Source organism: Rana temporaria, chromosome 1 (assembly GCF_905171775.1).
Source record: "Rana temporaria chromosome 1, aRanTem1.1, whole genome shotgun sequence".
In the NCBI taxonomy this organism is placed as follows: domain Eukaryota; kingdom Metazoa; phylum Chordata; class Amphibia; order Anura; family Ranidae; genus Rana; species Rana temporaria.
The window spans coordinates 318401341-318426001 of record NC_053489.1 but is presented as its reverse complement, the minus strand read 5'-3'; the positions used below and the strand labels follow the sequence as shown (position 1 = coordinate 318426001).

Here is a 24661-nt window from a genome sequence, read left to right as displayed (position 1 = left end):
CACGCCCCCTTGCAGAGTGAAGCGAGCATTGGCAGCGTGTGGCAATGAGTGTCACTATGCCCTGTTCATTGCGCAGGCCTTGCGAAACATTTGCATTCATCTGCCAGGAAGCTGTGCATGGGACGTACTTGGACATTCCAACATGACAATGATCCAAAACACAAGGCGACCTGTCATTGGCTACAGCAGAGTAAAATGAAGGTTCTGGAGTGGCAGGCAAAATCACCAGTATTGTCAGTGGTCTGCAGCTCATGATTCCGGATTACTGACTTATTTCGATGTAGTTGCAGGGTTTTGTCACCCTCACATAATATGATGTGTACTACTCTGTTTCATGAGGAATTCCCCCAAAAAATACTTTAAGGGTAATGCTTAGACCAAATTAACTGTTTTCCCTATGATCTAACTAAATCTTTTAGTTTATTCTCACTTTAATTAACCACAAATGTCTAACACAATATAACAATTTTATTAGAAAGAAAATGTTCATAATGGGAAGGAATAACACAGTTGTTTTCTAGCCTTTGAAGCCATACATTTTGCAACTGTTGGGGACCCCTGGTTTCTTCTTTGCTAATAATTAAAAGAAGGGATATTTTACAATATTTTTGAATGTTAAACATCCAATTCTTTTTACCAGGGCCATTGTCCAGTAAAACTTTTTCTGCATGTTCACATTTGTATCTTACCAGTGGTTGTAGTCCATGACCTCAAGTTCATTTCTGAGTCTTACAGAGATTAAGGAACCATAGACTATTAATGATAATCATTTTCAGTCCCATAGAAGGAGGTTATCTGAAGTGGTCATTTGCTTTCCATAAATTACTAGACCATGGTTTAAACCTGCTAATATTATAATTTACCATGAAAATGAGATACTTTCTCATCAATACCTCTAAGCAGAGTTGACCAATATATATTTGATGAACAAATGTTAAAAAAAAATTCAGAGCTGCTGTGCTAACTAAAATGTCTTACATGTAACATTATAGGTAACAGTGATAACTAGTCAACTTTTATATGATCTAAAATCAGATTCAAATAAAACAAAATGATTGCATGTTATTATGCACCAAAAAGTACATTACACATTGATTTAATAATGACAAACTGTAGATTGTGCACCAGCTAGTAAAATTGTAGATTGTTTGGATAATTCCATACAGATCAAACATAACCAAATAAACAGGAAACAAGAAACAACACACATGCGTCATTTTTAAATTTTACGGTTTGCTTGATATAAATTGCACATTGATAAGTAGACTATACAACAAAATGCTTCAAGTATGCTTCATGCCAATCATCCTATAGAGTCATAACATTACTGGAAAGTACACTTGTTCAGGAAGCAACTCAAGTCCTTCCATGGTAAAACATACATGTAAAAGTGGGGGAAAAAAATACAAAAATATTAACTCTTTGGGCTGAAAGAAATGCAAAGATATCGAAACATGTTGGGAAAAAATATACCACAATAAAGTATATAGGAACCGAGTAAACACATGTGACAAGCGGCACAAAACTAGTTAGGATGAATATATAGACTGGATGCAGCATAGGAGAACAGTAGAAATGCAAATGTAGGCAACGTGTCTATTTTCTTAATCATAAAAATGATGTGTTAGGTCACAGAGGCAATTAGTAGGAAATGTGAAATCAATCGTTTTCCATAGTTCAAAGATAGTGTTTTATTGAAAATGATGCAATATGGTTATTGAAGATTACCTATAGAGCTGGCGGACAAAGGATTTTTTTTTTTTTTTTTTTTAAAGAGTACCTACAGCTGCAGCCATGACAATTAATTAATGTGGGCCTTTGACAGCAAGCTTATTGTGAATGTTGGAGTATTTGAACAAGAATATTTTATATTTAAATCAATATATTCTGGAATGTTTAAAAAAAGTGCATGTTCAATGACCTAATGAACTAATCACTAAACTGATCTGCAGTTATTGAAATGATCGGGCTAGTAGTAAGCTAAAAAAGTTAAACTGGCCAAATAAATAATTTAAGTGAAACTCCAGGAAAAACAGTTTACAGATTTTTTTTTTAGAAAGGCTATAAATCGCCATCATGATTTTATTGCTATCCACCATGCTAGGAGGATTCCCTTTGTTTTCTGACCTGGTAAAAACATTGTCACAGGGCAAGCAGTGAGAATAAATATCCAAGCTGAAGAAGGATATTGCCTTCCTCACTCTCCTTTAGATTGTAAGCTCCATGAGCAGGGCTCTCCTACGCCTGTATTTAACAGTATTGTAATTGCACTGACCACCACTATTATGTAAAGCGCTACGTAAACTGTTGGCGCTAGGAAAATCCTGTATAATAATAATACTAAAAAAGGTTTCCAGCTGTTGTCTGTATCCCTGCTTTGGAGCTATTTTTTCACGTGCTTTCGTAATAATGATATACTTATCAGCAATAGATGTAAATATACATTTTCAGTAAAGGGCAATGAAACCTGACTAAGGTTGTAACCCTATGAAAACTAAGAAATTAAATCTTTAACAAAAAAAAATATTAACATAAATCAACACTTATAACCCGCCCTTATAGTAGTAAACTGCTTATTCAACAGGGTCACCAATGCCTGTTGGCTTTCCTGTGATCACAGCTACGACCGAACCAGCAACATAGGCAAATTAAGTGACTAAAGTTGTAGTCATCAAGCATAATGGTAGTACTGGATTTCAAGAAAACAGACGCGATTGTTTTTTTTTTTTTTTTTTTTTTACATATCTATTGTTGGCCACCCTTTGTGTACAGATCTTTCATTTTATATGATAGGGGGCACTTCAGTAATAGTGTAACCGAGTATAATGGTTCGATAACACCAGGTTCACTTTCAGTGCAATCTATATGAACAGACACAGTTGCTTGTTTTGTTACTACACAAAGTAGGTGTAAAACTGCATGTACGTTCCAGTCTCAATGGTTTCATTACAGAAATAATCTGATGAAACTATTTTATAGCAAAACTAAGTAAGTTGTGTTTACTTTCAAGACACAAAACACCAGCATCTCATTGTATGCACATTTTATATGTAAACAATATCATGGATTCCTGAAGCTAATCCAAAAAGGTACAAAAGAACTGATCCCGACAGAGAACTGTATAAGACTTTCTTTAAAGGAAAGGAAATTTAATTTCTGAATAGAAAAACATTAACATTAGTGACCATAAACAAATAGATGAACATATGGAAAAAAAACTAAAATGTTAAATGCCATTTCATCCATGGTAGCAATAATTAACACAACTGTCAACTATAGACAGTGAAATGTAATAAATAGTCCCAAAATAAGACATTTCTAAGCCATTTCTTAAGGTAAGAATGGAGAGTCAAGGTCCTTTTCAACAAAGAAACTGTAGGCTGCCCCTACTTTTGTAAACAAACAAATATATATATATATATATATATATATATATATATATATATATATATATAATTGAGACAGGGAGAGAAATAGATCACATTTAGAGACACAAGCACATTAAGTAGATAAACATTGCTAGGATTCAGATCAGCTCAACACCTATTCTTGTATCTGAACATCCTATGATTTCACTTAGTAAGGCTACAAGTCACATAACGGTGTTTGGGTGCATTCATGGAAGATCCTTACGATGACATCATGAAAACAAGAATCCTAAATTAAACAGAGTTGACAGTAAAAGTCAAGCTTGGTCCACTTTTGGGTCTTCCTATTTGTGTCTATCATTCCATGTAACATACCAGTGGAAAGAGAAACCAAGTATTTGCTGTGTAAGCTGAGAAGTGTCCTTGTGAATAGAGTCGTCATCATCATGTTTCTGATGCAGTCCTGCTCTTAGAGCGGAGTGTGTATTTTTGGATGGGCGAACTGGACCTTGTAGCATGTGGTAGTGTCATTCCCATACTGATGTTTGGAACCTAGATATGCGGTAATAAATAGATCAGTCACGTAGTAAGGCAGTGTGTGCTCAACATAAGTGCGTCATACGGAGACACATGATCCTGAGCACATTATTTCATGAAATAAGTCATGTTGTCTATGTCTTCTTTTTCAAGGCTTTCCAGGTTTAATCTCCAAAAAATGTATAATTAATATGAAGGATGATTTTTTTAATTGTGGTTCATCATTTTCCACTTTGGGCATAAAAAAACAACTATAAAGAAGTTAACCATCCACAGATGTTTTGTTCTTTTGTCGCTCTTTAGAGTAACAGACCCACTTAACATCCTGAATGAATACAAGCAGTTCAGTTGTACTGACTCCTGTCTAATTGTCCACAAAAGGCAGGTCCATGGTATACTCTCAGGATGCCCCAGATGTCTCCAAGTAGCTCTGTAGTTTGCGAACTGTAGTTTTATCAAGGGAACAAAGGTCAAAGTCAAAGGTTGTGTTTGTGATATGGAAGTGCCCAGTTTCTTCTATAAGGTTCACAATCTAAAAAAAAAAAAAAAAAAAAAAGAGAAAACATTAGCATCAAAATAAATTGCCGAAGCTTTTATCACAGTTTTATCATTAAGACAATGTGGCATATTTGCCACATGGGGTCCCTTCAGGGTAACATAACTGGCCTTGTAAAAATAAAAATGTTCGATGTGTCAAATATTACAAATTTTAAAATAAAAAATATGAAATGGGGAACATGTCTCAAATTTTAGTCATAATTTCAGCATTATTAAAATGCTAAGTATTATTAGGTTAATATTAAACAAAATATAGCATAGTTTATTAAGGTGATGATCATTCATCATAACATTCATTGGTGTTAGGAGTATTTAGCATGCCCACAAACTTTGACTCTTCTTTCATTGGCACTACCTCCAGGAACATTCTGGAAGAAAGACAAGTATAACTTGTAGAAGAGGCTCCCCAACTCTTGACAAAACGGACTAAAGAATGCACAGATGTATAGATCTTAAGCCGGCTATAGATAGCTTGAAACTCGGCTGGTTCAGCAGGTACAACCAAATTTCAATCCATGTATGGGCAAGACTGGTTGTACAGAAGTCGATCAATTGATTGACATTTGTACAACCAGCCTGTTGGGTTGTTCCCAATTGACCTGTGCTGTAGAATATATAGTCGGCAGCACTAAGCAGTGTATTCTGACAGAGGGGAAGTCTCACTATCAGAACACAAAAAGGCATAGCAGGAGGATTTCCACATCAAATATTTTATTGGGGGAATCTGGATTTTATTTTAATTTTTGTTAAACCTGCTGATCGAATACAAAAATAAATAAGAAATAGTAATGTATGGGCTGCCTTAGGTTTACCTTTCAGTGACTTTACAGATAACTAATGACACACAAACCACATATACAGTTGCTTTAAAAATAATAGCAGTGTGTTTAAAAACGTGAGTAAAGCTGGAAATCCTTATAATAGCTTTTGTTTCCTTACACACAAATGCATTGGAAACACCACAGTCTATTCCAAAAAAAAACCACCAAGAAAAATGTTTCAAATTTGTTATTACATTACAAAAAGTGAAGAAAAGGGAATATTAGGCTTTTCCAAAAAATAGCAGTCTGCATTTTACTTTACAAACTTAAACATTTACTGTATAAACTGAAAAATGCTTGAAGATTTAGATCTCCTGTAAAACACTGAACTAATATTTTGTTGTACGTATAAGCACTGTTTCTGACAACTGCTTTACATCTATGTTGAGAAGACCAACTTCTGGCACCTGTGAACAGGTATTCCAGCCCAGGATGATTGCACTACATTCCACAATTCCTCGGTTTTCTTGGTTTTACTTCAGAAATTACATTTTCAATGTCACCCCACACGTTTTCTATTGGATTAAAGTACAGGGATTGGACTGGCCACTCCATTTGGTTAATCTTGTTGGTCTGGAACCAAGATGCTGCTCGCTTACTGGTGGGTTTGGGGTGGTTGTCTTGTTGAAACGCCCATTCCAAGGGCATTTCCTCTTCAGCATAGGGCAACATAAACTATTCAAGTATTTTGATGTATTCAAATGGATCCATGATCCCTGGTATGGGATAAATAGGCCCAGTACCATAGTATGAGAAACATCCCCATATCATGATGCTTGCGCCACCATGCTTAACATTGTACTGTGGCTTGAATTTAGTGTTTGGGGGGTCGTCTGTGACCCCTAGACCCAAAAACAACAATCTTGCTTTCATCAGTCCACAAAATTTTGCTCCATTTCTCTTTAGGCCAGTCAATGGCAAATTGTAACCTCTTCAGCATGTTGTCTTTTCAACAATGGGACTTTGCAGGGGCTTCTTGCCGATAGCTTGGCTTCACATAGGAATCTTCTATTTTGTACTTGTACTTTGTACGTTGAGCCTTCTTTGATCACACTGGAGCTGATCATTGACTGAGTCTTTGCCATATTAGCTATTCTTTGATCTATTTGAATGGTAGTGTTCCATTTTCTCCAACGTCTTTCTGGTTTTGGTTGCTATTTTAGTTGAGCAGCCTATCGGTTTTTGAAATTCTTTATATGTTTTCCCCTCTTCAATCATTTTTTTAATCAAAGTACGCTGAAATGCACTATACCCAGCATGAACAACATTTGCTGCCAATTGTTTGACACCTGTTTTTTCACAGACTGAATGACCTCACTAATTGAACTCCATGATGCTATTATTTAAAACACGCCCCTTTAAATTAATAATTCAATTACACAGAATCAGCATGCATGTCATAACTGTTGTGTCTGTTGGTTTTCCATTACTCTACTACACCCATCATTAAATTATTTGCCATGTAGGAATATATTTTATACCAAAAATAGTGATTGATCTGGTTAGTGATGTTGGACGGCTATTATTTTGAACACAACTGTACGTATTTATATATTTTGAGGGACACTTGTTATGAAAAATACATGGGCTGTAGCTGCCAACCCCTTCATTAAAAAAAAAAATTATCTGACTGCCATACAGATAATTTTGTTTCAATACTTTGAGTCTTTGAGATTGACATGGAAAAAGAGATTTTTAATACAGCTTACCTGTAAAATCTTTTTCTTGGAGTACATCACGGGACACAGAGCGGCATTCATTACTATATGGGTTATATGGAGTACCTTCAGGTGTAGACACTGGCAATCTCAAACAGGAAATGCCCCTCCCTATATAACCCCCTCCCATAGGAGGAGTACCTCAGTTTTGTAGCAAGCAGTATGCCTCCCAAAATGGTCCTCAAAAAAGAGGGGTGGGAGCTCTGTGTCCCGTGATGTACTCCAAGAAAAAGATTTTACAGGTAAGCTGTATTAAAAATCTCTTTTTCTTTATCGTACATCACGGGACACAGAGCGGCATTCATTACTATATGGGATGTCCCAAAGCAATGCTTACAATGAGGGGAGGGAGAACATCTCCAAGACAAAAGGATTTAATTTAGAGATATACTCAAATCATAATAAATCCAACTTAGTTGAGAAAAATAAAATTTTTAAATTTAACTCAAACAAGAGGAGCCCCCGGAATCCGAGGGTCTCAAACTGCAGCCTGCAGCACTGCCTGCCCGAAGGCAGTATCAGTATTCCTTCTTACGTCCAACTTGTAGAATCTTGTAAACGTGTGGACAGAAGACCAGGTTGCCGCCTTGCAAACTTGAGCCATAGAGATCTGGTGGTGTGCTGCCCAGGAGGCGCCCATGGCTCTAGTAGAATGAGCCTTTAATGATACTGGAGGAGGCAACCCTTTCAAGCCGTAGGCCTGAGTGATTAATTGCTTAATCCACCTAGAAATGGTGGACTTTGCAGCTGCCTGCCCCTTCTTGGGCCCATCCGGTAGAATGAACAGCACATCTGTCTTCCGGATCTTCTTTGTAGCTTTAAGATAGGCCTTCATGGCCCTGACAATATCCAAGGTATGCAGCAACCCTTCCTTTCTGGAAGTAGGTTTAGGGAAGAAGGATGGTAATACCAAATCCTGGTTCAAATGAAAACTGGATATGACCTTCGGAAGGAAAGAAGGATGAGGGCGGAGAACGACCCTGTCCTTATGAAAAACAAGATATGGTTCCTTACAGGATAAGGCTGCCAGCTCCGAAACTCTTCTTGCGGAAACTATGGCAACCAAAAATACTAACTTCCTTGTCAGTAGAACCAAAGGAATATCAGCCAACGGCTCAAACGGTTGTTTCTGTAAACTTGACAGAACAAGATTTAAATCCCACGGACAAAGCGGGGATTTAACTGGAGGTCTAATACGTAAGACCCCTTGAAGGAAGGTCTTAACCAGCGAGTGGGTGGCCAGCGGCCGCTGAAACCACACTGACAGAGCAGAAATCTGTCCTTTGATTGTGCTTAATGCCAATCCTTTATCCACTCCTAGCTGGAGAAAACTTAATACTCTATCGATGGTAAATTTGCGAGAAAGCCATCGCTTGGACTCACACCAGCCTACATAGGCCTTCCAGACCCTGTAATAAATCACCCTAGAGACCGGTTTCCTGGCTCTGATTAGGGTAGAGATTACTTTCTGAGACAGACCTCTACCCCTGAGAATCAGGGATTCAGCTTCCAGGCCGTCAAATTTAGATGCCGTAAGGCAGGGTGGAGGATCGGACCTTGCGATAGCAGGTCTGGCCGTAGAGGAAGAGTCCACGGGTCTCCCACTACCATCCTTAAGATTAGTGAGTACCATGCTCTTCTGGGCCATGCTGGAGCTACCAGGATGACTGGTATGTGCTCCACCCGGATCCTGCGCAGCAGGCGGGGTAGTAACTGGAGCGGGGGAAACGCATAAAGAAGTTTGAACTGATGCCAAGGGCAAACCAACGCATCGGTTCCGCAGGCCATTGGATCCCTTGAACGGGATATGAACCTGTCTAGTTTCTTGTTGAGTCTCGATGCCATGATATCCACGTCCGGCACTCCCCATCTTTGGCAGAGTGCTTGAAAGACTTGTGGATGCAGAGACCATTCCCCCGGCCATAGAGTCTGGCGGCTTAAGAAGTCCGCCTGAAAGTTGTCCACTCCTGGAATGAATATTGCCGATATGCAGGGCACATGAGCCTCTGCCCATAGGAGAATCAAGCTCACCTCTCTCTGAGCGGCTTGACTCCTGGTTCCCCCTTGGTGATTTATGTATGCCACGGCCGTGGCATTGTCTGATTGAATTCTCACCGGGAACCCCTGCAATTTTGACGTCCAAGCCCTGAGGGCTAGTCGAGCAGCTCTGAGCTCCAAGATGTTGATGGGCAACTGCTTCTCTGGCTTTGCCCAAGTACCTTGGCGAGTGCAACCATCCAAAATTGCTCCCCAGCCCGTCAGGCTGGCGTCTGTGGTCACTATCTTCCAAGCCACTGGGCTGAAAGACTTCCCCTTCAGTAGATTCTGGGGGTCTAACCACCAACACAGACTTTGTCGGACTCTTGATGAGAGCGGCAACGGGATATCCAAGGCCTGTGGCCTTCTGCTCCATGCTGACAGGATGGCTGCCTGTAGGATGCGAGTGTGGCTCTGGGCGTATGGTACCGCCTCGAATGTGGCCACCATCTTGCCTAGTAACCTCATACATAGGCGAATAGTCGGTTCTTTCTTGCTTAGAACCAGTAGGATTAATTCCTTGATGGCTTTTACCTTCCTCAGAGGTAGGAACACTCCTTGTTGTTCTGTGTCTAATCTCATGCCGAGATATTCCAACTGCCTTGTGGGCTGGAAAGCTGACTTTTCTCGATTTAGGACCCAGCCGAACCTCTCGAGGTATTGGACCGTGAGGGCCACTGCTCGCTCCAAGCCGGGAGACGAGTGATCTATGACTAGGAGGTCGTCCAGGTATGCTAGGATCGTGACCCCTTGGATCCTTAGTTTGGCTAGGATTGGAGCTAGGACCTTCGTGAACACCCGGGGGGCCGTAGCCAACCCGAAGGGAAGCGCCACGAATTGGAAGTGACGCGAAGCCACCATGAAGCGTAGATATCTTTGATGTGGCTGATAAATTGGAACATGAAGGTAGGCATCCTTTATGTCTATGGACGCCATGAAGTCGTCCTTCTGGAGTGTGGCAGCTGCTGACCGCACGGATTCCATCCGAAATGAGCGGATCTTTAGATATGCATTTACCATCTTTAGGTCCAAAATTGGCCTGACATCTCCATTGGATTTTGGGATGATGAATAGGTTGGAGTAGAAACCCAGCCCCTGTTCCAGGACTGGTACCTCTACTATTACTTCCTGGGAAAGTAGATGATCTAATGCCGATCTTAATGCGGCTCCCTTTTCCGGATCGTTTGGAATCTTCGACTTCTGAAAATGAGGAGGAGGAAACCTTAGGAAATCTAATTTGTAGCCTGTGGCCACGGAAGACCGTACCCACTCGTCGGGAATGCTGGCTTCCCAAATCTCTGAAAAGAGTCGCAGCCTTCCCCCCACCTTCGTGGGTGGGGGCGCCCCTTCATAAGGTTGGCTTGGGGGCTGGTTTTGCTGGTTTGCGAAACCACTGCCTTTTGCCTCTAACAGCCTGTCCTTGTGATCTGCTGTTGAAGCCGAAGTTTGCTTTTGCAGGAGGCCGTCGATACTGCTTGGCATTAGAGGGCCCCTGCCCAGGGGAATACTGTCGTTTAAACGCAGGTCCCTGAACCTTCTTCTTAGTTGGCAAGAGAGTACTCTTGCCGTTTGAAATGGTCTGAATGTATTTATCTAGGTCTTCTCCGAAGAGTCGTCCTCCATGGAAGGGGAACCCTACCAGGAGCTTCTTGCATGGGGGCTCAGCCTCCCAGCTTTTTAACCATAAGAGTCTTCTCATATGGATAAGGGATAACGATAAACGTGACGCTTGCTGGATAGAATCCTTGATTGCGTCTACCGTAAAACATATGGCCTTAGGGACATCCGAAAATTTTTCTGCCTGCTGGGCCGGAATAAGTTTAAGCATCTGCTTAAATTGATCCGATAATGCTTGAGCGACCCCAATCGCAGCCACAGCTGGCTGTACTACTGCCCCTGCAGTAGTGAAGGAGTTCTTAAGTAGTGCTTCCAAGCGCTTATCAACTGGATCCTTGAACACCTGTATGTTTTCTACAGGGCATGTTAACGATCTGTTAATACATGAGATGGCTGCGTCCACTGCAGGAGTAGCCCATCTTTTGGAAAAAATTTTCTTCCATAGGATATAGGACAGAGAACCTTTTAGGTGGTAAGAAGATCTTATCTGGCTTGTTCCAATCTTGGAACAAAATTCCCTCTAATAGAGGATGGATCGGAAACACAGCATTGCTTTGAGGCGCCCTCAGTGAGCCCAAAGCTGAAACCGTCGATACCTGGAGATCTGGTACTGGCAAGTTGAATGCCCTATGGACCAAGTCCGACAATCCTTGAATCCACCAGCTCTCCCTCAGGGAGACTGCCCCAGACTCCTCTGTATCCGGATCTTCGATCCCTGAACCTACTTGGTCCTTGTCCAAGAGGTCGTCCAATTCCCCTGAGGAAAGGACCTCCTCTTCTGAGGGTCCGCGCTCGGGCGACGGAGATCTATTCCGCTTACTGCCCCGCATAGCTGCGGCTATCATTTTTTCCCATGCTTTTCTGCATCTCTTTTAAAGAGGTGAGTAATACCTCCTCCGTGACCATCTTAGGGTTGGACTGACCCGCGTCAGCCAGCCCCAGATCCCGATGGCCCCAAGGCTCCCTGTAGGGAAAGCAGCGGCATATGTCTGAGACCTCAGACTCTCTGGGGGAATCCCCACCTCTTGTACCCTCTGACCCGGATGCCATGGTACAATACCGAGGTACACCTGCTACCTATTGGTATTTGGAACTATAAAAGTTAATTGCCCAAACACCTGTTTGGGGGATAAAAAATGCTTCCTCTCCCCTAGATGACTTTTTTTTTTTTTTTTTTTTTTCTCGTTTTTGTTTCAAATCCAGGAAAGAAAAAACATTCTGTCCCCCTGAGTAGTATTGCAAAGAAAAACTATGAGATGGAAAAGAAACAGCCTATTTCTAGGCTTGAAAAACAGTCCTCTGAAGACTGCAATATCCTTTCTGGCCACTGTGTGTCCTCGGCGCCCCGTGCTGCCGCTCTGGTCTTTCTCCTCAGTTCCAAAGTATTGAATGGAACAAACAAGGAAGGGCCGCCCCTTCCTTTAAGCCACTGACCCGCCCTTCCCCCCCAGCAATCTCAAACAGGAAATGCCCCTCCCGACAGGGGGAGGGGGGGGGGATTTTGGGAGGAAGGGACCTCTCTGTTCCAGCAAACTGCAGCCTGCAGCCTGGAACCATGAGGAGGTCAGCGTTTTGCCTGCTTGCAGGCTCTGAGGAGGAAGACTGAATGGAGCATCGCCTGGAGGCCTGCAGGTAAGCAAAGCTCTCTGACACACACATATATTTTTATATAACACAGGCCCCACTCAATGCTTTTCCAACACTACAAGGGAGGTCACATCTAATGGGGAATAATACATAGAGAGCCATCCTATCTTTATGATATGTGACTAGTTTGCCAGATGCAGTGCATAACTTTAGGCATGTCCCCTGTGACCCCCCAGAAAAAAACCTGCTAAGAACCAAGTTCCGCAAGTTTTCCCCTCACTTACCTGCTCCATGCCGCAGGACTTTGCCAAGCAAGAGGCCCAATCTTCCCCCATCTCCGTGGGGATGTCTAGACCTTCAGGCCCTGGGTTCCTATGAAGGATCCACTGTCCTGGGCCCATATAGCACCCTGGCAACAGAAAACTTTAGGTACCCAAAGGTTTCTAAGTTCTGGGCCCAGGGTCCAGCTCTCTAAAAAGAAAAGCATTATGGGCTATACCCCAAGGGTTTGGGGTCCGGTTACTGACCACTTTAGCGCTGAGGCTTTTTTGGACAGAACCGGTAGCTCACCTAATCCCAAGGATGCGGAGGCAAGCTAAACCATGACTAACACCTAAGACACTGGCGTAAAAACTGAGGTACTCCTCCTATGGGAGGGGGTTATATAGGGAGGGGCATTTCCTGTTTGAGATTGCCAGTGTCTACACCTGAAGGTACTCCATATAACCCATATAGTAATGAATGCCGCTCTGTGTCCCGTGATGTACGATAAAGAAAAGACAGAGTGAAGTCAGAGCTCCTTACTGGTCTACCTGTTCAGGATCAAGTAGATAGGACCAGTAGTGATGAGAACTGAAGTTAGTGTGAATCCAAAAGATATGTTCTCCTTAAAGGAGGTGAGAGTGATAATAGTGCAGTGCGTATACAGTAGGTCTGGTTCAGGTTTAGGCTTCCATCTCCCTGATTACGATGGAAGATGGAATTTAAACATATTTTAAATTAGTTTTAAATATTTATTGAACTAGAATGTCAGATACGATCAAAGTTTTTTGGGGAAAGGATCCTTCTTTAGGAGTAAACATACTGTATATGAGGGGTCTTCAAAAAGTCTCCACTTTTTTTATGTTTAATAGAGTTAAAAAAGTGATATGCTGGTGACATTTCTTTCTTTCACGGTGAGGAAAAGACACGTCCTGTGCACACTTCCCGCACCGCATTCAAAACGCACTGCCTTTTTGATGTGCTGCGGTTGCCAATATTTTTTACAGCACCCCAAACACAGACCGCAAAGGCAGTGCCTTTGCTGGCACCAGATCACATGGTACCACAGATTTTAATGGATAACAATTGTACTGGATAGAAGCAACCGTGAAAGACCAGAGATGGAACACTGACTGGAGAGAGGAAACACTGGAAGACAGAACCTGAATGACGATACTATGGAGAAAATAATAGTAGTGAGGCTGGGGAAGTGCTGCAATTATATGGTGGGGGGGTTGTTTGTGATCATAGTGGGTAGGAGAGCAAAGAAGGAGGAAATGAGTGTTCGTGGGTGAGATAAATATATCAGCAGTGTTAAGCAGGTAAAGACAGGAGAGGTACAAGTCAAGATGAAATAAGTATCTGTGGCTGTTCTAAAAAGATTGTCAGTGTTAAACAGTGGTGGGATGGAGTTTGTAGTAAAATGAGCTGAGCTAGCAGGGTTATTTTCAGGAGAACTCGGAATATGCTACAAACAGATTTCTCACATGGTAGCAGAAATTAAATTCACAGGCCTACTGTAATACTACTGTAATAGAAGTATACAAAAGACCATACAAAGACATTTTTTCCCTCTAATTCTTCGTCATACTGAAATGTTTTTCAAACTCCTTGTGGACCAAAGTCTCTGATCATTTAAATAAGCTACAGTCACAATGTCAAACATGAAAGTGGTGGTTCTTCACAAGGTAACTTACAAATTGTGCACACGGCTCTTAATTAAGTCCAGTCTGTATACACAAATATATGCAATCTTCTTCTATAAAAAAAAGGAAAACAGTTCTCTAGTTCTAAAGACAAAAAATAACCCAACAACAAAATGTCAAGAAGAAAGCTAGATCAAAGACACTTGTTAAGTGGAAAAGCCATGTGCACACCATACATTCTGGAAAATCAGGAACTAAATGGTCCTATAGACAAAGGAACAAAGGACAAGGAGTCTGTTAAATATCTATTCTTCTATGTGGGCAATAAACCCTTTATATAACACCCTGGAATTGAATATTGTAGCTGCTTGTCTCTCAATACCAACATTCTTTTAATTACCGCCTATTTAGAAAGGGAGATGGTATTTACAAGTGCACTCATTCAGCTGAACACAGTTGCAGTTTTCACTCTTGAACAACACCTATTACCCCCTCTATTTAAAATGACATACTAATATTTATTGGCAAACAGTTGGTAGACAAATATTACAATGCTAGCCTACAATACTTAAACTGTGTGGTTCATCAGTTAGCCAACAACTGTATTTAATATGTCTCTGTAGGAACCCATCTTTACACCAGGCATTCAATCCCCTAATGATATGATTTTTCAAAAAGTTGTGTTTGAGTCTATTGGAAGGCACACATGCACACTGTACAAAATGTACAAACTGACAATGCCTCTAATAGAGGCAAAGACATGATAGAGGCTACCAGTCGCATACCTTTTGTTTTAAAGGAGAAGTTCACCTTTGAAAACATTTTGGCTTGGATTCACGTACCTCGGCGCATAGTTATGCCGGCGTAGCGTATCGAATATACGCTACGCCGACGTAGCGCAGAGCGGCGAGCACAGTATTCACAAAGCACTTGCTCCCAACGCTGCGGCGGCGTAACGTAAATTTGTCTGCGTAAGCCGGCCTAATTCAAAGTAGGTGGAAGTGGGCGTGATCCATTTAAATGAAGCGTGACCCCATGCAAATGATCCTGTCCCATGGAAGCATCCCAGTGCGCATGCTCAGAATCACGTCGGAAATACTCCCTAAGATCCGTCGAATCACTGCCTACGACGTGAATGTAACCTACGCCCAGCCCTATTCACGTACTACTACGTAAACAACGTAAAATACGACGGCTGTTCCCTGGTCCATACCTTAACATGACTTACACCTGCTTTATGAGGCTTAACTTTACGGCAGACATACGACTTGCGTAAACTGCGTATATGAATGCGCCGGGCGCAAGTACGTTCGTGAATCGGCGTATTTACCTCATTTGCATATACGAATCGTAAATCAATGGAAGCGCCCCTTGCGGCCAGCGTAAATATGCGCCCACGATACGACGGCGTAGGAAACTTACGTCGGCGTATCTAGTTCTATGGGCACGGCGCATAGATACGACGGCGCACATTTACACTTACACTGCGTATCTCGAGATACGTTGGCGTAAATGCTATGTGAATCCGGGCCATTACGTTTTCCACCTGCTTTTAGGGTCGAACAAAAAACATGTTCCTGCTTCTGCAGCCTCTCTCAAATCCCCCTTCTAATTGTGACAGTGGACCAGGGATCTTCTCCCCGCACTCGCTGTCACTATTTGAAAAGAACGTGGACGTTTGGGGCACAGTGTTCTGTGAATGAATTTCAACTTTGCAGCTGACAGCTTTTAGTTCTCAATGAACTACCAGGGCACTGGTAAATGCTCTAGGTACTTCATTAATGCTTCCTGTCATTCAGTAATTGCCTGCCCGTATGAGGTACGGGAAGACAGCTACACAGTCTGCAGGAGCCTGAGATTGCACCTGTGATCTGTACAATCCTTTATAGGCTCCTTAAAAAAATAAATGGACATTTTTTTTACCTGCCAATAAATGGATTAGTGTTTTCTGTGTCCCTGTTGGTGAGATTTTACTCACTTTCTGTTGTAGTGACCAGGAAAGAAAGTAATGCCTCGTACACATGGCCGGACTTTCAGAGAAAAAAAGTCTGACAGGCTTTTTTTCTCGGAAAGTCCAGCCGTGTGTAGCCTCCATCTGACTTTTTTTGTCGGAAGTCCGACGGACCTTAGATAGAGAACTTGTTCTCTTTCTTTCCGTCGGACTTCCGACGGACTCACGGCAGACTTTTGCACGGTCAAAAATCCGACCGTGTGTACGAGGCATAAGAAACCTTTCAGAAAGGACACAGAAATAAAAATAAAATAAAAATGGTAAACGTTTTATTAGTTTACACTGTATTAAACACAAGCACTGGTCTTGGTATCTGTGCTGGAGAGATTCCTCCGAATGTAGTATTAGCAATAAATACCTGACAGGTGTAATTTTTACTCTATTCAAATTTAAAAATGCTGTGGCTATAGTTAGGTTTTAACTTTATAATATTTACAAATGTTTTGGAAACATATTTATTTTTTGGGTAGTTTGCTACAGCCGATTTACTTAGCCCCCTTTAACACTAGAGGTCCAATTGGGTCCGTCTGTCCGTTATTCAGCCAGACCCGATCGGACCTTACATTCTCTTCTATGGGCAGTCACATGTAAACTTGTCTCCGTTTACACCCGACTACCTTTGGGTCTGATCCGATAATAAAAAAAAAAAGGAGTGGGGTCCATTCTCCTCTGTCTGTTTAGATCAGAGGGCATTCGGGTGTATAACGGGATAGCCGGTGTGTTCACCTCCGGCTGCCCATAGAGCGCGTCACTGTGCTGTGCCCGTGTCTGCTCTGCACACGCGAAGCAGACACAGACCTGTCACTCGGACAGTCTGCTCATCTCAGCAGGGGATCCCCTGCTGAGCAAAACCAGATCTGGCCCTTGTGAAAGGGGCCTTTCTGTGTACCCCTCATGGCCCCTGCACACAGTGGCTTCTTTTGGTGGTCACTCAATGAAAGAAAACATTTCTTTAGAGTGGCCAGTAAATGGTTTGGTTTATGTCTTTCTACATTACTCTTACTTTTTTTTTTGTCATATCCAATCATTCCTTTTCTCTTTTAATTGTTTCCCCCTCTCTTTTTATAATGGATCTTTCTGAAAGAAATATGAAATGTGGCACAATTACATTTTAACAGAACTCTAAAAGCACAATTGTGAACGTGCTGACTTTAAAAGCTGTGATCTCTACCAGTCTCAACTAAAATTATTTCTATAGTCTATGTCTCCTGAAACATGTCCCCAGTCTCCAATAATTCCTATAGAATTTTTACAGTCTTCGACCATCTCCTGTTGCATGTCCTCAGTCTGAGGCCCCATACACACGATAGAATCCATCCGCAGATAAATCCCAGCAAATGGGTTTCTGCGGATAGATCCTATGGTGTGTACACGCCAGCGGATCTGTTTCCGCGGAGAAATCTCCTCTGGGATGGATTCCAGCAGATCGAATATTTGCTGACATGCACAACAAATCCATCTGCTGGAATCCATTCCAACGGATGGATCCGCTCGTCTGTACAGACTCACCGGATCCATCCGTCCAAAGGGATTCCCCGCACGCGTCGTAATGATTTGACGCATGCGTGGAATTCCTTATATGACAGCGTCGCGCCCGTCGCCGCGTCATAATCGCGGCGACGGCGCGACACGTCATCGCCAGAGGATTTCCGCGCGGATTTCAATGCGATGGTGTGTACACTCCATCGCATAGAAATCTGCGGAAATCTTTGAGAGGATTTATCCGTGGAAACGGTCCGCTGGACCGTATCCGCGGATAAATTCTCTCGTGTGTATGGGGCCTAACAGTTTTCTGCAGCATTGCATTTACTAAAAACATCATGTGTACTCCTCGGTGAGGTCAGGGTCTGCACTTGAGACCCATTATAACAAGTAAATTGACGACCACTGGTCTACACTCTGATAAGAACACATCTTGAAATTGTGGATGGTACAAATGTGGAGAATCATTAAATCAAAAACCTAACTGATATAAGCCAGGTCTTTATTCTTTAAAGTGACTTGTTTCCTTTAAAAAGCAAACCTGTCAGACTAACCTTTTCTGTGCAATGGTTTTCTGCCCTGATCCTACTTTTCTGAGCCCCCCTGCCGGCACTCCTGGCTCCTCCATCTGCTAAGTGCCCAACATAGCAAGCGGCTTTCTATTGGGGCACTTGTGCAGGCTGACTCCTGAGCCAACTCTGTGCGTCCATAGACACACAGAAAGGCTTGGCCTCCCCCCTGCTCCCTCCTCATTGGCTGTGATTGACAGCAGTCGGAGCCAATAGAGCTGCTGCTCTCGTGCACAGCGCTGGATCAAGGTACATAGAGTGGGTGGGGGGAGCTGCACAGAGTTTTTTTTTTACATTAATGCAGAGAATGCTTTAAAGTGGATGTAAACCCTCACATATACCCAGTGAAGTGAACAGCCTCAGATGATACACAGAGATGAAACAAATCTCCCTACATAAGTTTTTCATGTATATCTGCTGCCTTCAGCTTTATATATTCTTTAGAAAGTTCAGATCATGTTAGGAGATTTTCTCTTCCTGTTAAGCATTGCAGTAAAACATGGGCATACAGCCAGGACATCTGATTGGAGGAAAGGCACACACCCCCTCTCCACATAGGTAGAGACTTTTAGCTATATCCCCTAAATAGTTCAGCTTTTTGCTCAGGGGCGTACCAATAGGGTGGCGGCGGGGGCGGTCCGCCCCAGGTACCACACATTGAAGGGGTGTCAGTGGCCGAGTGACTTCACTATGTGGGGTGCAGTCCATACCTGAGTCGGGTGATACTGTCTAATCATCCCAAGGCATCCCTGCTGGGTCTGGCTGCTCCATTTCCCTTTAGGTGTTTTTTAGAACACCCCCATCGCCGCGGCCGCAATGGACTAGTCCAGATCGTCCACTCGTTTTATTGACTGAATTCCCTCCTGCTAGCTCCGCCTCCACCCACCACTGCGGCCCCAGCCTGTGTCTGTCATCTCTCTCCGCTGGGGCGGCTCGGCTGCTGCTTTCACATACAGACACAGGCAGTGAGGCAGGATCAGGAATCGAATCCATCTGGACCTCCCAAGTTACTCCCTAGCAGAGGCTGAGTCTGAGAGCCTGAGGGTGGACAACAGTGGTGAGGGGGGGGGAGTTTGGGGGGGGTGTTGTATGAAGAAGAGCCTGGAGGAGTGTGTCTGCCTGCTCTGCCAAACTGTGTGTGCGCTGACCTGATTTGAGGGGGGTGTTTGATGTGTCTACCACCCCCTGCCATGTGTACAACTAGCACTGTATGTAGCTGACTTGATTTGGGGGGGGGGGGGTGATTTATGTGTCTACCACCCCCTGCCATGTGTACAACTAGCACTGTATGTAGCTGACTTGATTTGGGGGGGGGGGGGTGATTTATGTGTCTACCACCCCCTGCCATGTGTACAACTAGCACTGTATGTAGCTGACTTGATTTGGGGGGGGGGGTGATTTATGTGTCTACCACCCCCTGCCATGTGTACTAGCACTGTATGTAGCTGACCTGATTTGGGGGGGGGGGTGATTGCTGTGTCTGCCACCCCCTGCCATGTGCACAACTAGCACTGTATGTAGCTGACTTGATTTAGGGGGGGGGGGTGATTGCTGTGTCTGCCACCCCCTGCCATGTGTACTAGCACTGTATGTAGCTGACCTGATTTGGGGGGAGGTGATTGCTGTGTCCGCCACCCCCTGCCATGTGTAGTAGCACTGTATGTAGCTGACCTGATTTGGGGGGGGGGGGGTTACTGTGTCCGCCACCCCCTGCCATGTGTAGTAGCACTGTATGTAGCTGACCTGATTTGGGGGGGGGGGGATTACTGTGTCCGCCACCCCCTGCCATGTGTAGTAGCACTGTATGTAGCTGACCTGATTTGGGGGGGGGTGATTACTGTGTCCGCCACCCCCTGCCATGTGTACTAGCACTGTATGTAGCTGCCCCAGGGCTGTCTTAATGAGAGGGCATACTGGGCACTGCCCAGGGGCCCCAGTTGCATGGGGGCCCCTGCTCTTTCCCCAAAGCAGCTGTTCCTTGGGCCCCGGGCTGCCCCTCTACATCCCAGATATCCCTCCAGCACTCTGACCCCTCTTCACCCTAGATATCCCCTACCTCCTACCTACTTGATGTCTGTTTACCTGCATTGTCTCTATTGTAGGGGCCCCAGAGCATTGCTTTGCCCAGGGGCCCATGATGCTATTAAGACGGCCCTGATTTGGGGGGGGGGGGGTGATTACTGTGTCCGCCATCCCCTGCCATGTGGATAGTGTAACACTGTAGCTGACCTGATTGGGAGGGTTGCAAAAAAAGCAGTATTATCTGTTCAGTAAATGTTATAAATAATTGAAATAGGTTTAAGTAAGTTAATAACTTTATTTTCCAAGTTTTTTTCTTTTTTTAAGTTGATGTAAAGTTTACAAATTCGTGCAATAAATGTTCTTGAAAACATGAAAAAAAAAATGTGGGTGTTTTTCCAGGTAAACGTTGGGGGGGGGGGGGGGGGCCAGATGTAGGATCCGCCCCGGGTGCCAAATGCTCTAGGTACGCCCCTGTTTTTGCTAATGTATTTATAGCACCCTGGCCAACACAAAACCCAGGCTGCTTTTATCTCAGTTGACGGAGAACTTGTGAGAAGCTATTAGGCTGATAACAAAAGAACTGAGCAGGAGAAAGCAACAGGACATAGTGCTTTAAAGAGAGAGATAACAAAACACAGCAGATATATGTGCCCAGCTCAAATTTCATGAATTGGGTTTGCATCCACTTTAAGGTTAAAAAAAACTTCATCCCTTAGATCAACCTTAAAGCAACATTAAACCCAAAAGCAGACATTTATTATATTGCCCTTTACCATCCCTTAGATGTGATGGCTGCACGTATTTACTTGTTCAGACTTTCTTTCTTCTATTTTCACCTGTTTATCCTACCAGTAAGTCTGTTGCTTTTCAAAAGAACAAGCTGGTCTGCAGATGTAGTAGTTGGAGGTTTGAGAGAAACCATTTACCACAGACAGCGGTGCTTAGTCAGTTTTTATTTATGTAATACTGTTATCCTAAAAGAAAAAAAAATTGTAAAAAATCTAGTGATCCAGCCAGTAAGTCCATGGTTTTTCAAAAGCACAAGCTCTCCAACAGAATTGACCAGTTTACATGGATGAAACAAACAGTTTAACACTGGCAGGGATGATTAAACTGATCAGCTTTTTTTTATTAATAAAAAACCTGTATCCCCAAAAAAAAAGAAAAACAGTTTGCAGCAACTGCTTATAAAGTATTAGAGTCTGGCTTCAATTTGTCAATGTGTATCTAAATGTGCTAGTACATCTAAGGGTCCTTTCACACGGAGTGGACCGTTTTCGTGTCCGCTCCGTGTGTGTCCGGCGGCTCAGCGGGGATCATCCGTAATCCCCGCTGAGCTGTCGGCGGATAGGGCGGTCCCCGCACACAGTGCAGAGACCGCCCTGTCTCTCCTCCGCTCTCCCCTATGGGGAATCGGATGCAGATGGACCGTCTGTCCGTCTGCATCCGATCCGTTCTGCCGGACGGAAGAAAAATAGGGTTTTCTTCCGCCCGAAAAACCGGATCCTGACGGACGCGGACGTTAGCGGATGCTCGATCCGCTAACGGACGCGATCCCATAGGGATGTATTAAAAGTCCGTAAACGGACTTGTAATAAACGGACGAACGGAGCGGACATGTGAAAGGACCCTTACACTCCCTTACTCCCAGACTGACAGTGCTGCTGTCCCAAGGTGCCTCCTATGTTCCTTCATCCAGAGTGGTGACACTCTAAGACAGGCGGTGTGTTATTGACCAGATCACCAGGTGAAAACAGAAGGAAAAAAGCCTAAAAAATAAAACAAATGCAGCCACCAGATCCAATTAGGGGTAGACGGCAATATAGTACGGGGGGGGGGGGGGGGGGGGTTGGTAATACTGCAAGACAAATCATCTCCCTTAAGCAAAAATAGAACAATAGAACAATATACTGTTTAAATGCATGCTTTGTCATGATACAGCTCGTTAAAGTCTACATGTGCCATTAGTTTACTTTGGTTCTAAATGACTGTAATCTGGGAACAACCATATAAACTTGTGTCTACAGGCCAGCGGGAAGGGATTTTCTCTCTGCCTGTCAACAAGCAATCTGTACTTCTATCCCCAAAGGCTTTTTTCAGCACCTGGTGAGCTTGATTTATGCATATTTCTACTTCTTTGTGGTATCTGTATACATTACATAGTTCCAAAGCGTATTGTTCAAGAACCTCAGCAATGTTGTGTGGAACATGATAAAACACCTTTAGCACATCTTGAAAAATCTCAATGATCTAGCAAAAATGTGCCACTTTGTGACTGCTACATGATAAAAGCAAAGGGGGATCATGAGAGTTGGAAAATGTGAGGCCTTAAGTAAATCTTAAAATGTGTGATCTAAAAATATGCTAACTTCAGCGAAGAAAAAAGTAGGGGGTCTTTTAGCTTGTAGCATAATGTAAAATTCTTGATAACATTGCCCCAACTCCTTCCCTGTATCCACACATTCCTATGAGCCTTTAGGCTACTTTCACACTGGGGCGTCGCGGGCGTTGGCGGTAAAGCGCCGTTATTTTTAGCGCCGCTTTACTGTCGTTTTTGCAGCGCTTTTCGGCCACTAGCGGGGCACTTTTAACCCCCGCTAGCGGGCAAATAAGGGTTAAAACCACCCACAAAGCGCCGCGACTGCGGCGGTTTGTAGGCGCGGCCCATCGATTTCATTAGGCGAGGGCGCTTTAGGAGTGGTGTATTCACCGCTCCTACAGCACCTCAAAGATGCGACTGGCAGGACTTTTTTGAGTGTCCTGCCAGCGCACCGCTCCAGTGTGAAAGCCCTCGGGCTTTCACACTGGAGTGAATGCAGCGGCTTTTTCAGGGCGATTTGCAGGTGCTATTTTTAGCGCTATAATGCCTGCAAAGCGCCTCAGTGTGAAAGTAGCCTTACTATAATGGCCTGCATTATTTATCAGTTGTGATATGTATGAAGCAAGACTCTAGATGCTTGCATTTAAAATAAAAAACTGCTTACAACTATTAGGGAAAACATTCACTCTAAAGTGATACTAAACCGAGAAGTGTTAATTGCCATAATTCATTCACATAAGATATTTATATATATCTATATCATGTTACTGTAAGTACTTTATTCCTGTAGCGCTGTTGTGTGGTCACATGACCTTTCCCTGTTCTTTGGCATTTGCAGGAAAAGATCCTTGGGAGGGGCTTCTATTACTCTGTTGATGTGTGCTCTCTACAGTGTAAGTCTGTGTCTGGCCAGCCCTGATTGGTACTGTGCCAGTCACATGACTGAGAACAAAATGTGACTGCTCGCCGCTCTCCTCTCCTGGGCTGACAGCTCCGGCAGGAGGAGCCGAAACTCCCACTGACGTCAGCCGGGAGGCGGAGAGGAGAGGAAGAGAGTGTCTAGCAGTCACATGAAGAAATCAGGTAGAAATTGCCATATTTTTTATAAAACGCATGCAGTGGGGCACAAGTCCTCCTTTAACACAGGGTATTATATCATCATAATATAATTGTATTAGCAGCAGGAGGGAAGAGGGCGGACACTGTCACAAGCAGACAGGCAGGTGGGTAGAGGACAAGAGAGGAGGGCTGTGGATAAATGGAGACTTGTAAACGGACCACTGTGTCCGGGCTCAGCAGCCATGATAAACCATGGTCAGTTTACAGGGGGGGGGGGGGGGGCAGAACCAGGCAGGATCAGTCAAGCATTTCAGGTGATACATGGGGCCAAATGACACAGCACAAGCACTGTGCTGTTAATGCTTTAAAGAAACAGGATCCATTTATTTTTTAGGGTAACCAACACTTTAACCATTTACCATTCCCATAAGTGAGTACACCCCTCACATTTTTGTAAATATTTTATTATATCTTTTGATGTGTCAACACTGAAGAAATTACACTTTGCTACAATGTAAAGTAGTGAGTGTACCGTTTGTATAACAGTGGATATTTGCTCTCCCCTCAAAATAACTCAACACACAGCCATTAATGTCTAAACCACTGGCAACAAAAGTGAGTACACCCCTAAGTGAAAATGTCCAAATTGGGCCCAAAGTGTCAATATTTTGTGTGATCATCATTATTTTCCAGCACTGCCTTAACCCTCTTGGGCATGGAGTTCATCAGAGCTTCACAGGTTGCCACTCCTCTTCCATTCCTCTGTGACGACATCACTGAGCTGGTGGAGACCTTGCACACATCCACCTTCCATTTGAGGATGTCCCACAGATGCTCAATAGGGTTTAGGTCTGGAGACATGCTTTGCCAGTCCATCACCTTTATACTCAGCTTCTTTAGCAAGGCAGTGGTTGTCTTAGAGGTGCGTCTGGGATTGTTATGTTGGAATACTGCCCTGCAGCCCAGTCTCTGAAGGGAGGGGATCATGTTCCGCTTCAGTATGTCTCATTACATGTTGGCATCCATGGGTCCCTCAATGAACTGTAGT

General features: G+C 43.5%; 1 protein-coding gene across 9 annotated transcripts in view; it reads right to left on the bottom strand.

Annotated features, from left to right (window-relative positions):
- Positions 1-4049: 4049 nt before the first annotated feature.
- The window catches only part of MLLT3 (MLLT3 super elongation complex subunit), a 358426-nt gene continuing 337814 nt past the window's right edge, over positions 4050-24661 (bottom strand). For all 9 annotated transcript variants that reach the window (XM_040359609.1, XM_040359582.1, XM_040359585.1 and 6 more), the window contains one exon: positions 4050-4437. In XM_040359609.1, the coding sequence (XP_040215543.1) occupies positions 4306-4437 (132 nt within the window). In that variant the 3' untranslated portion in view covers positions 4050-4305. The remainder of the gene's footprint in view (positions 4438-24661) is intronic.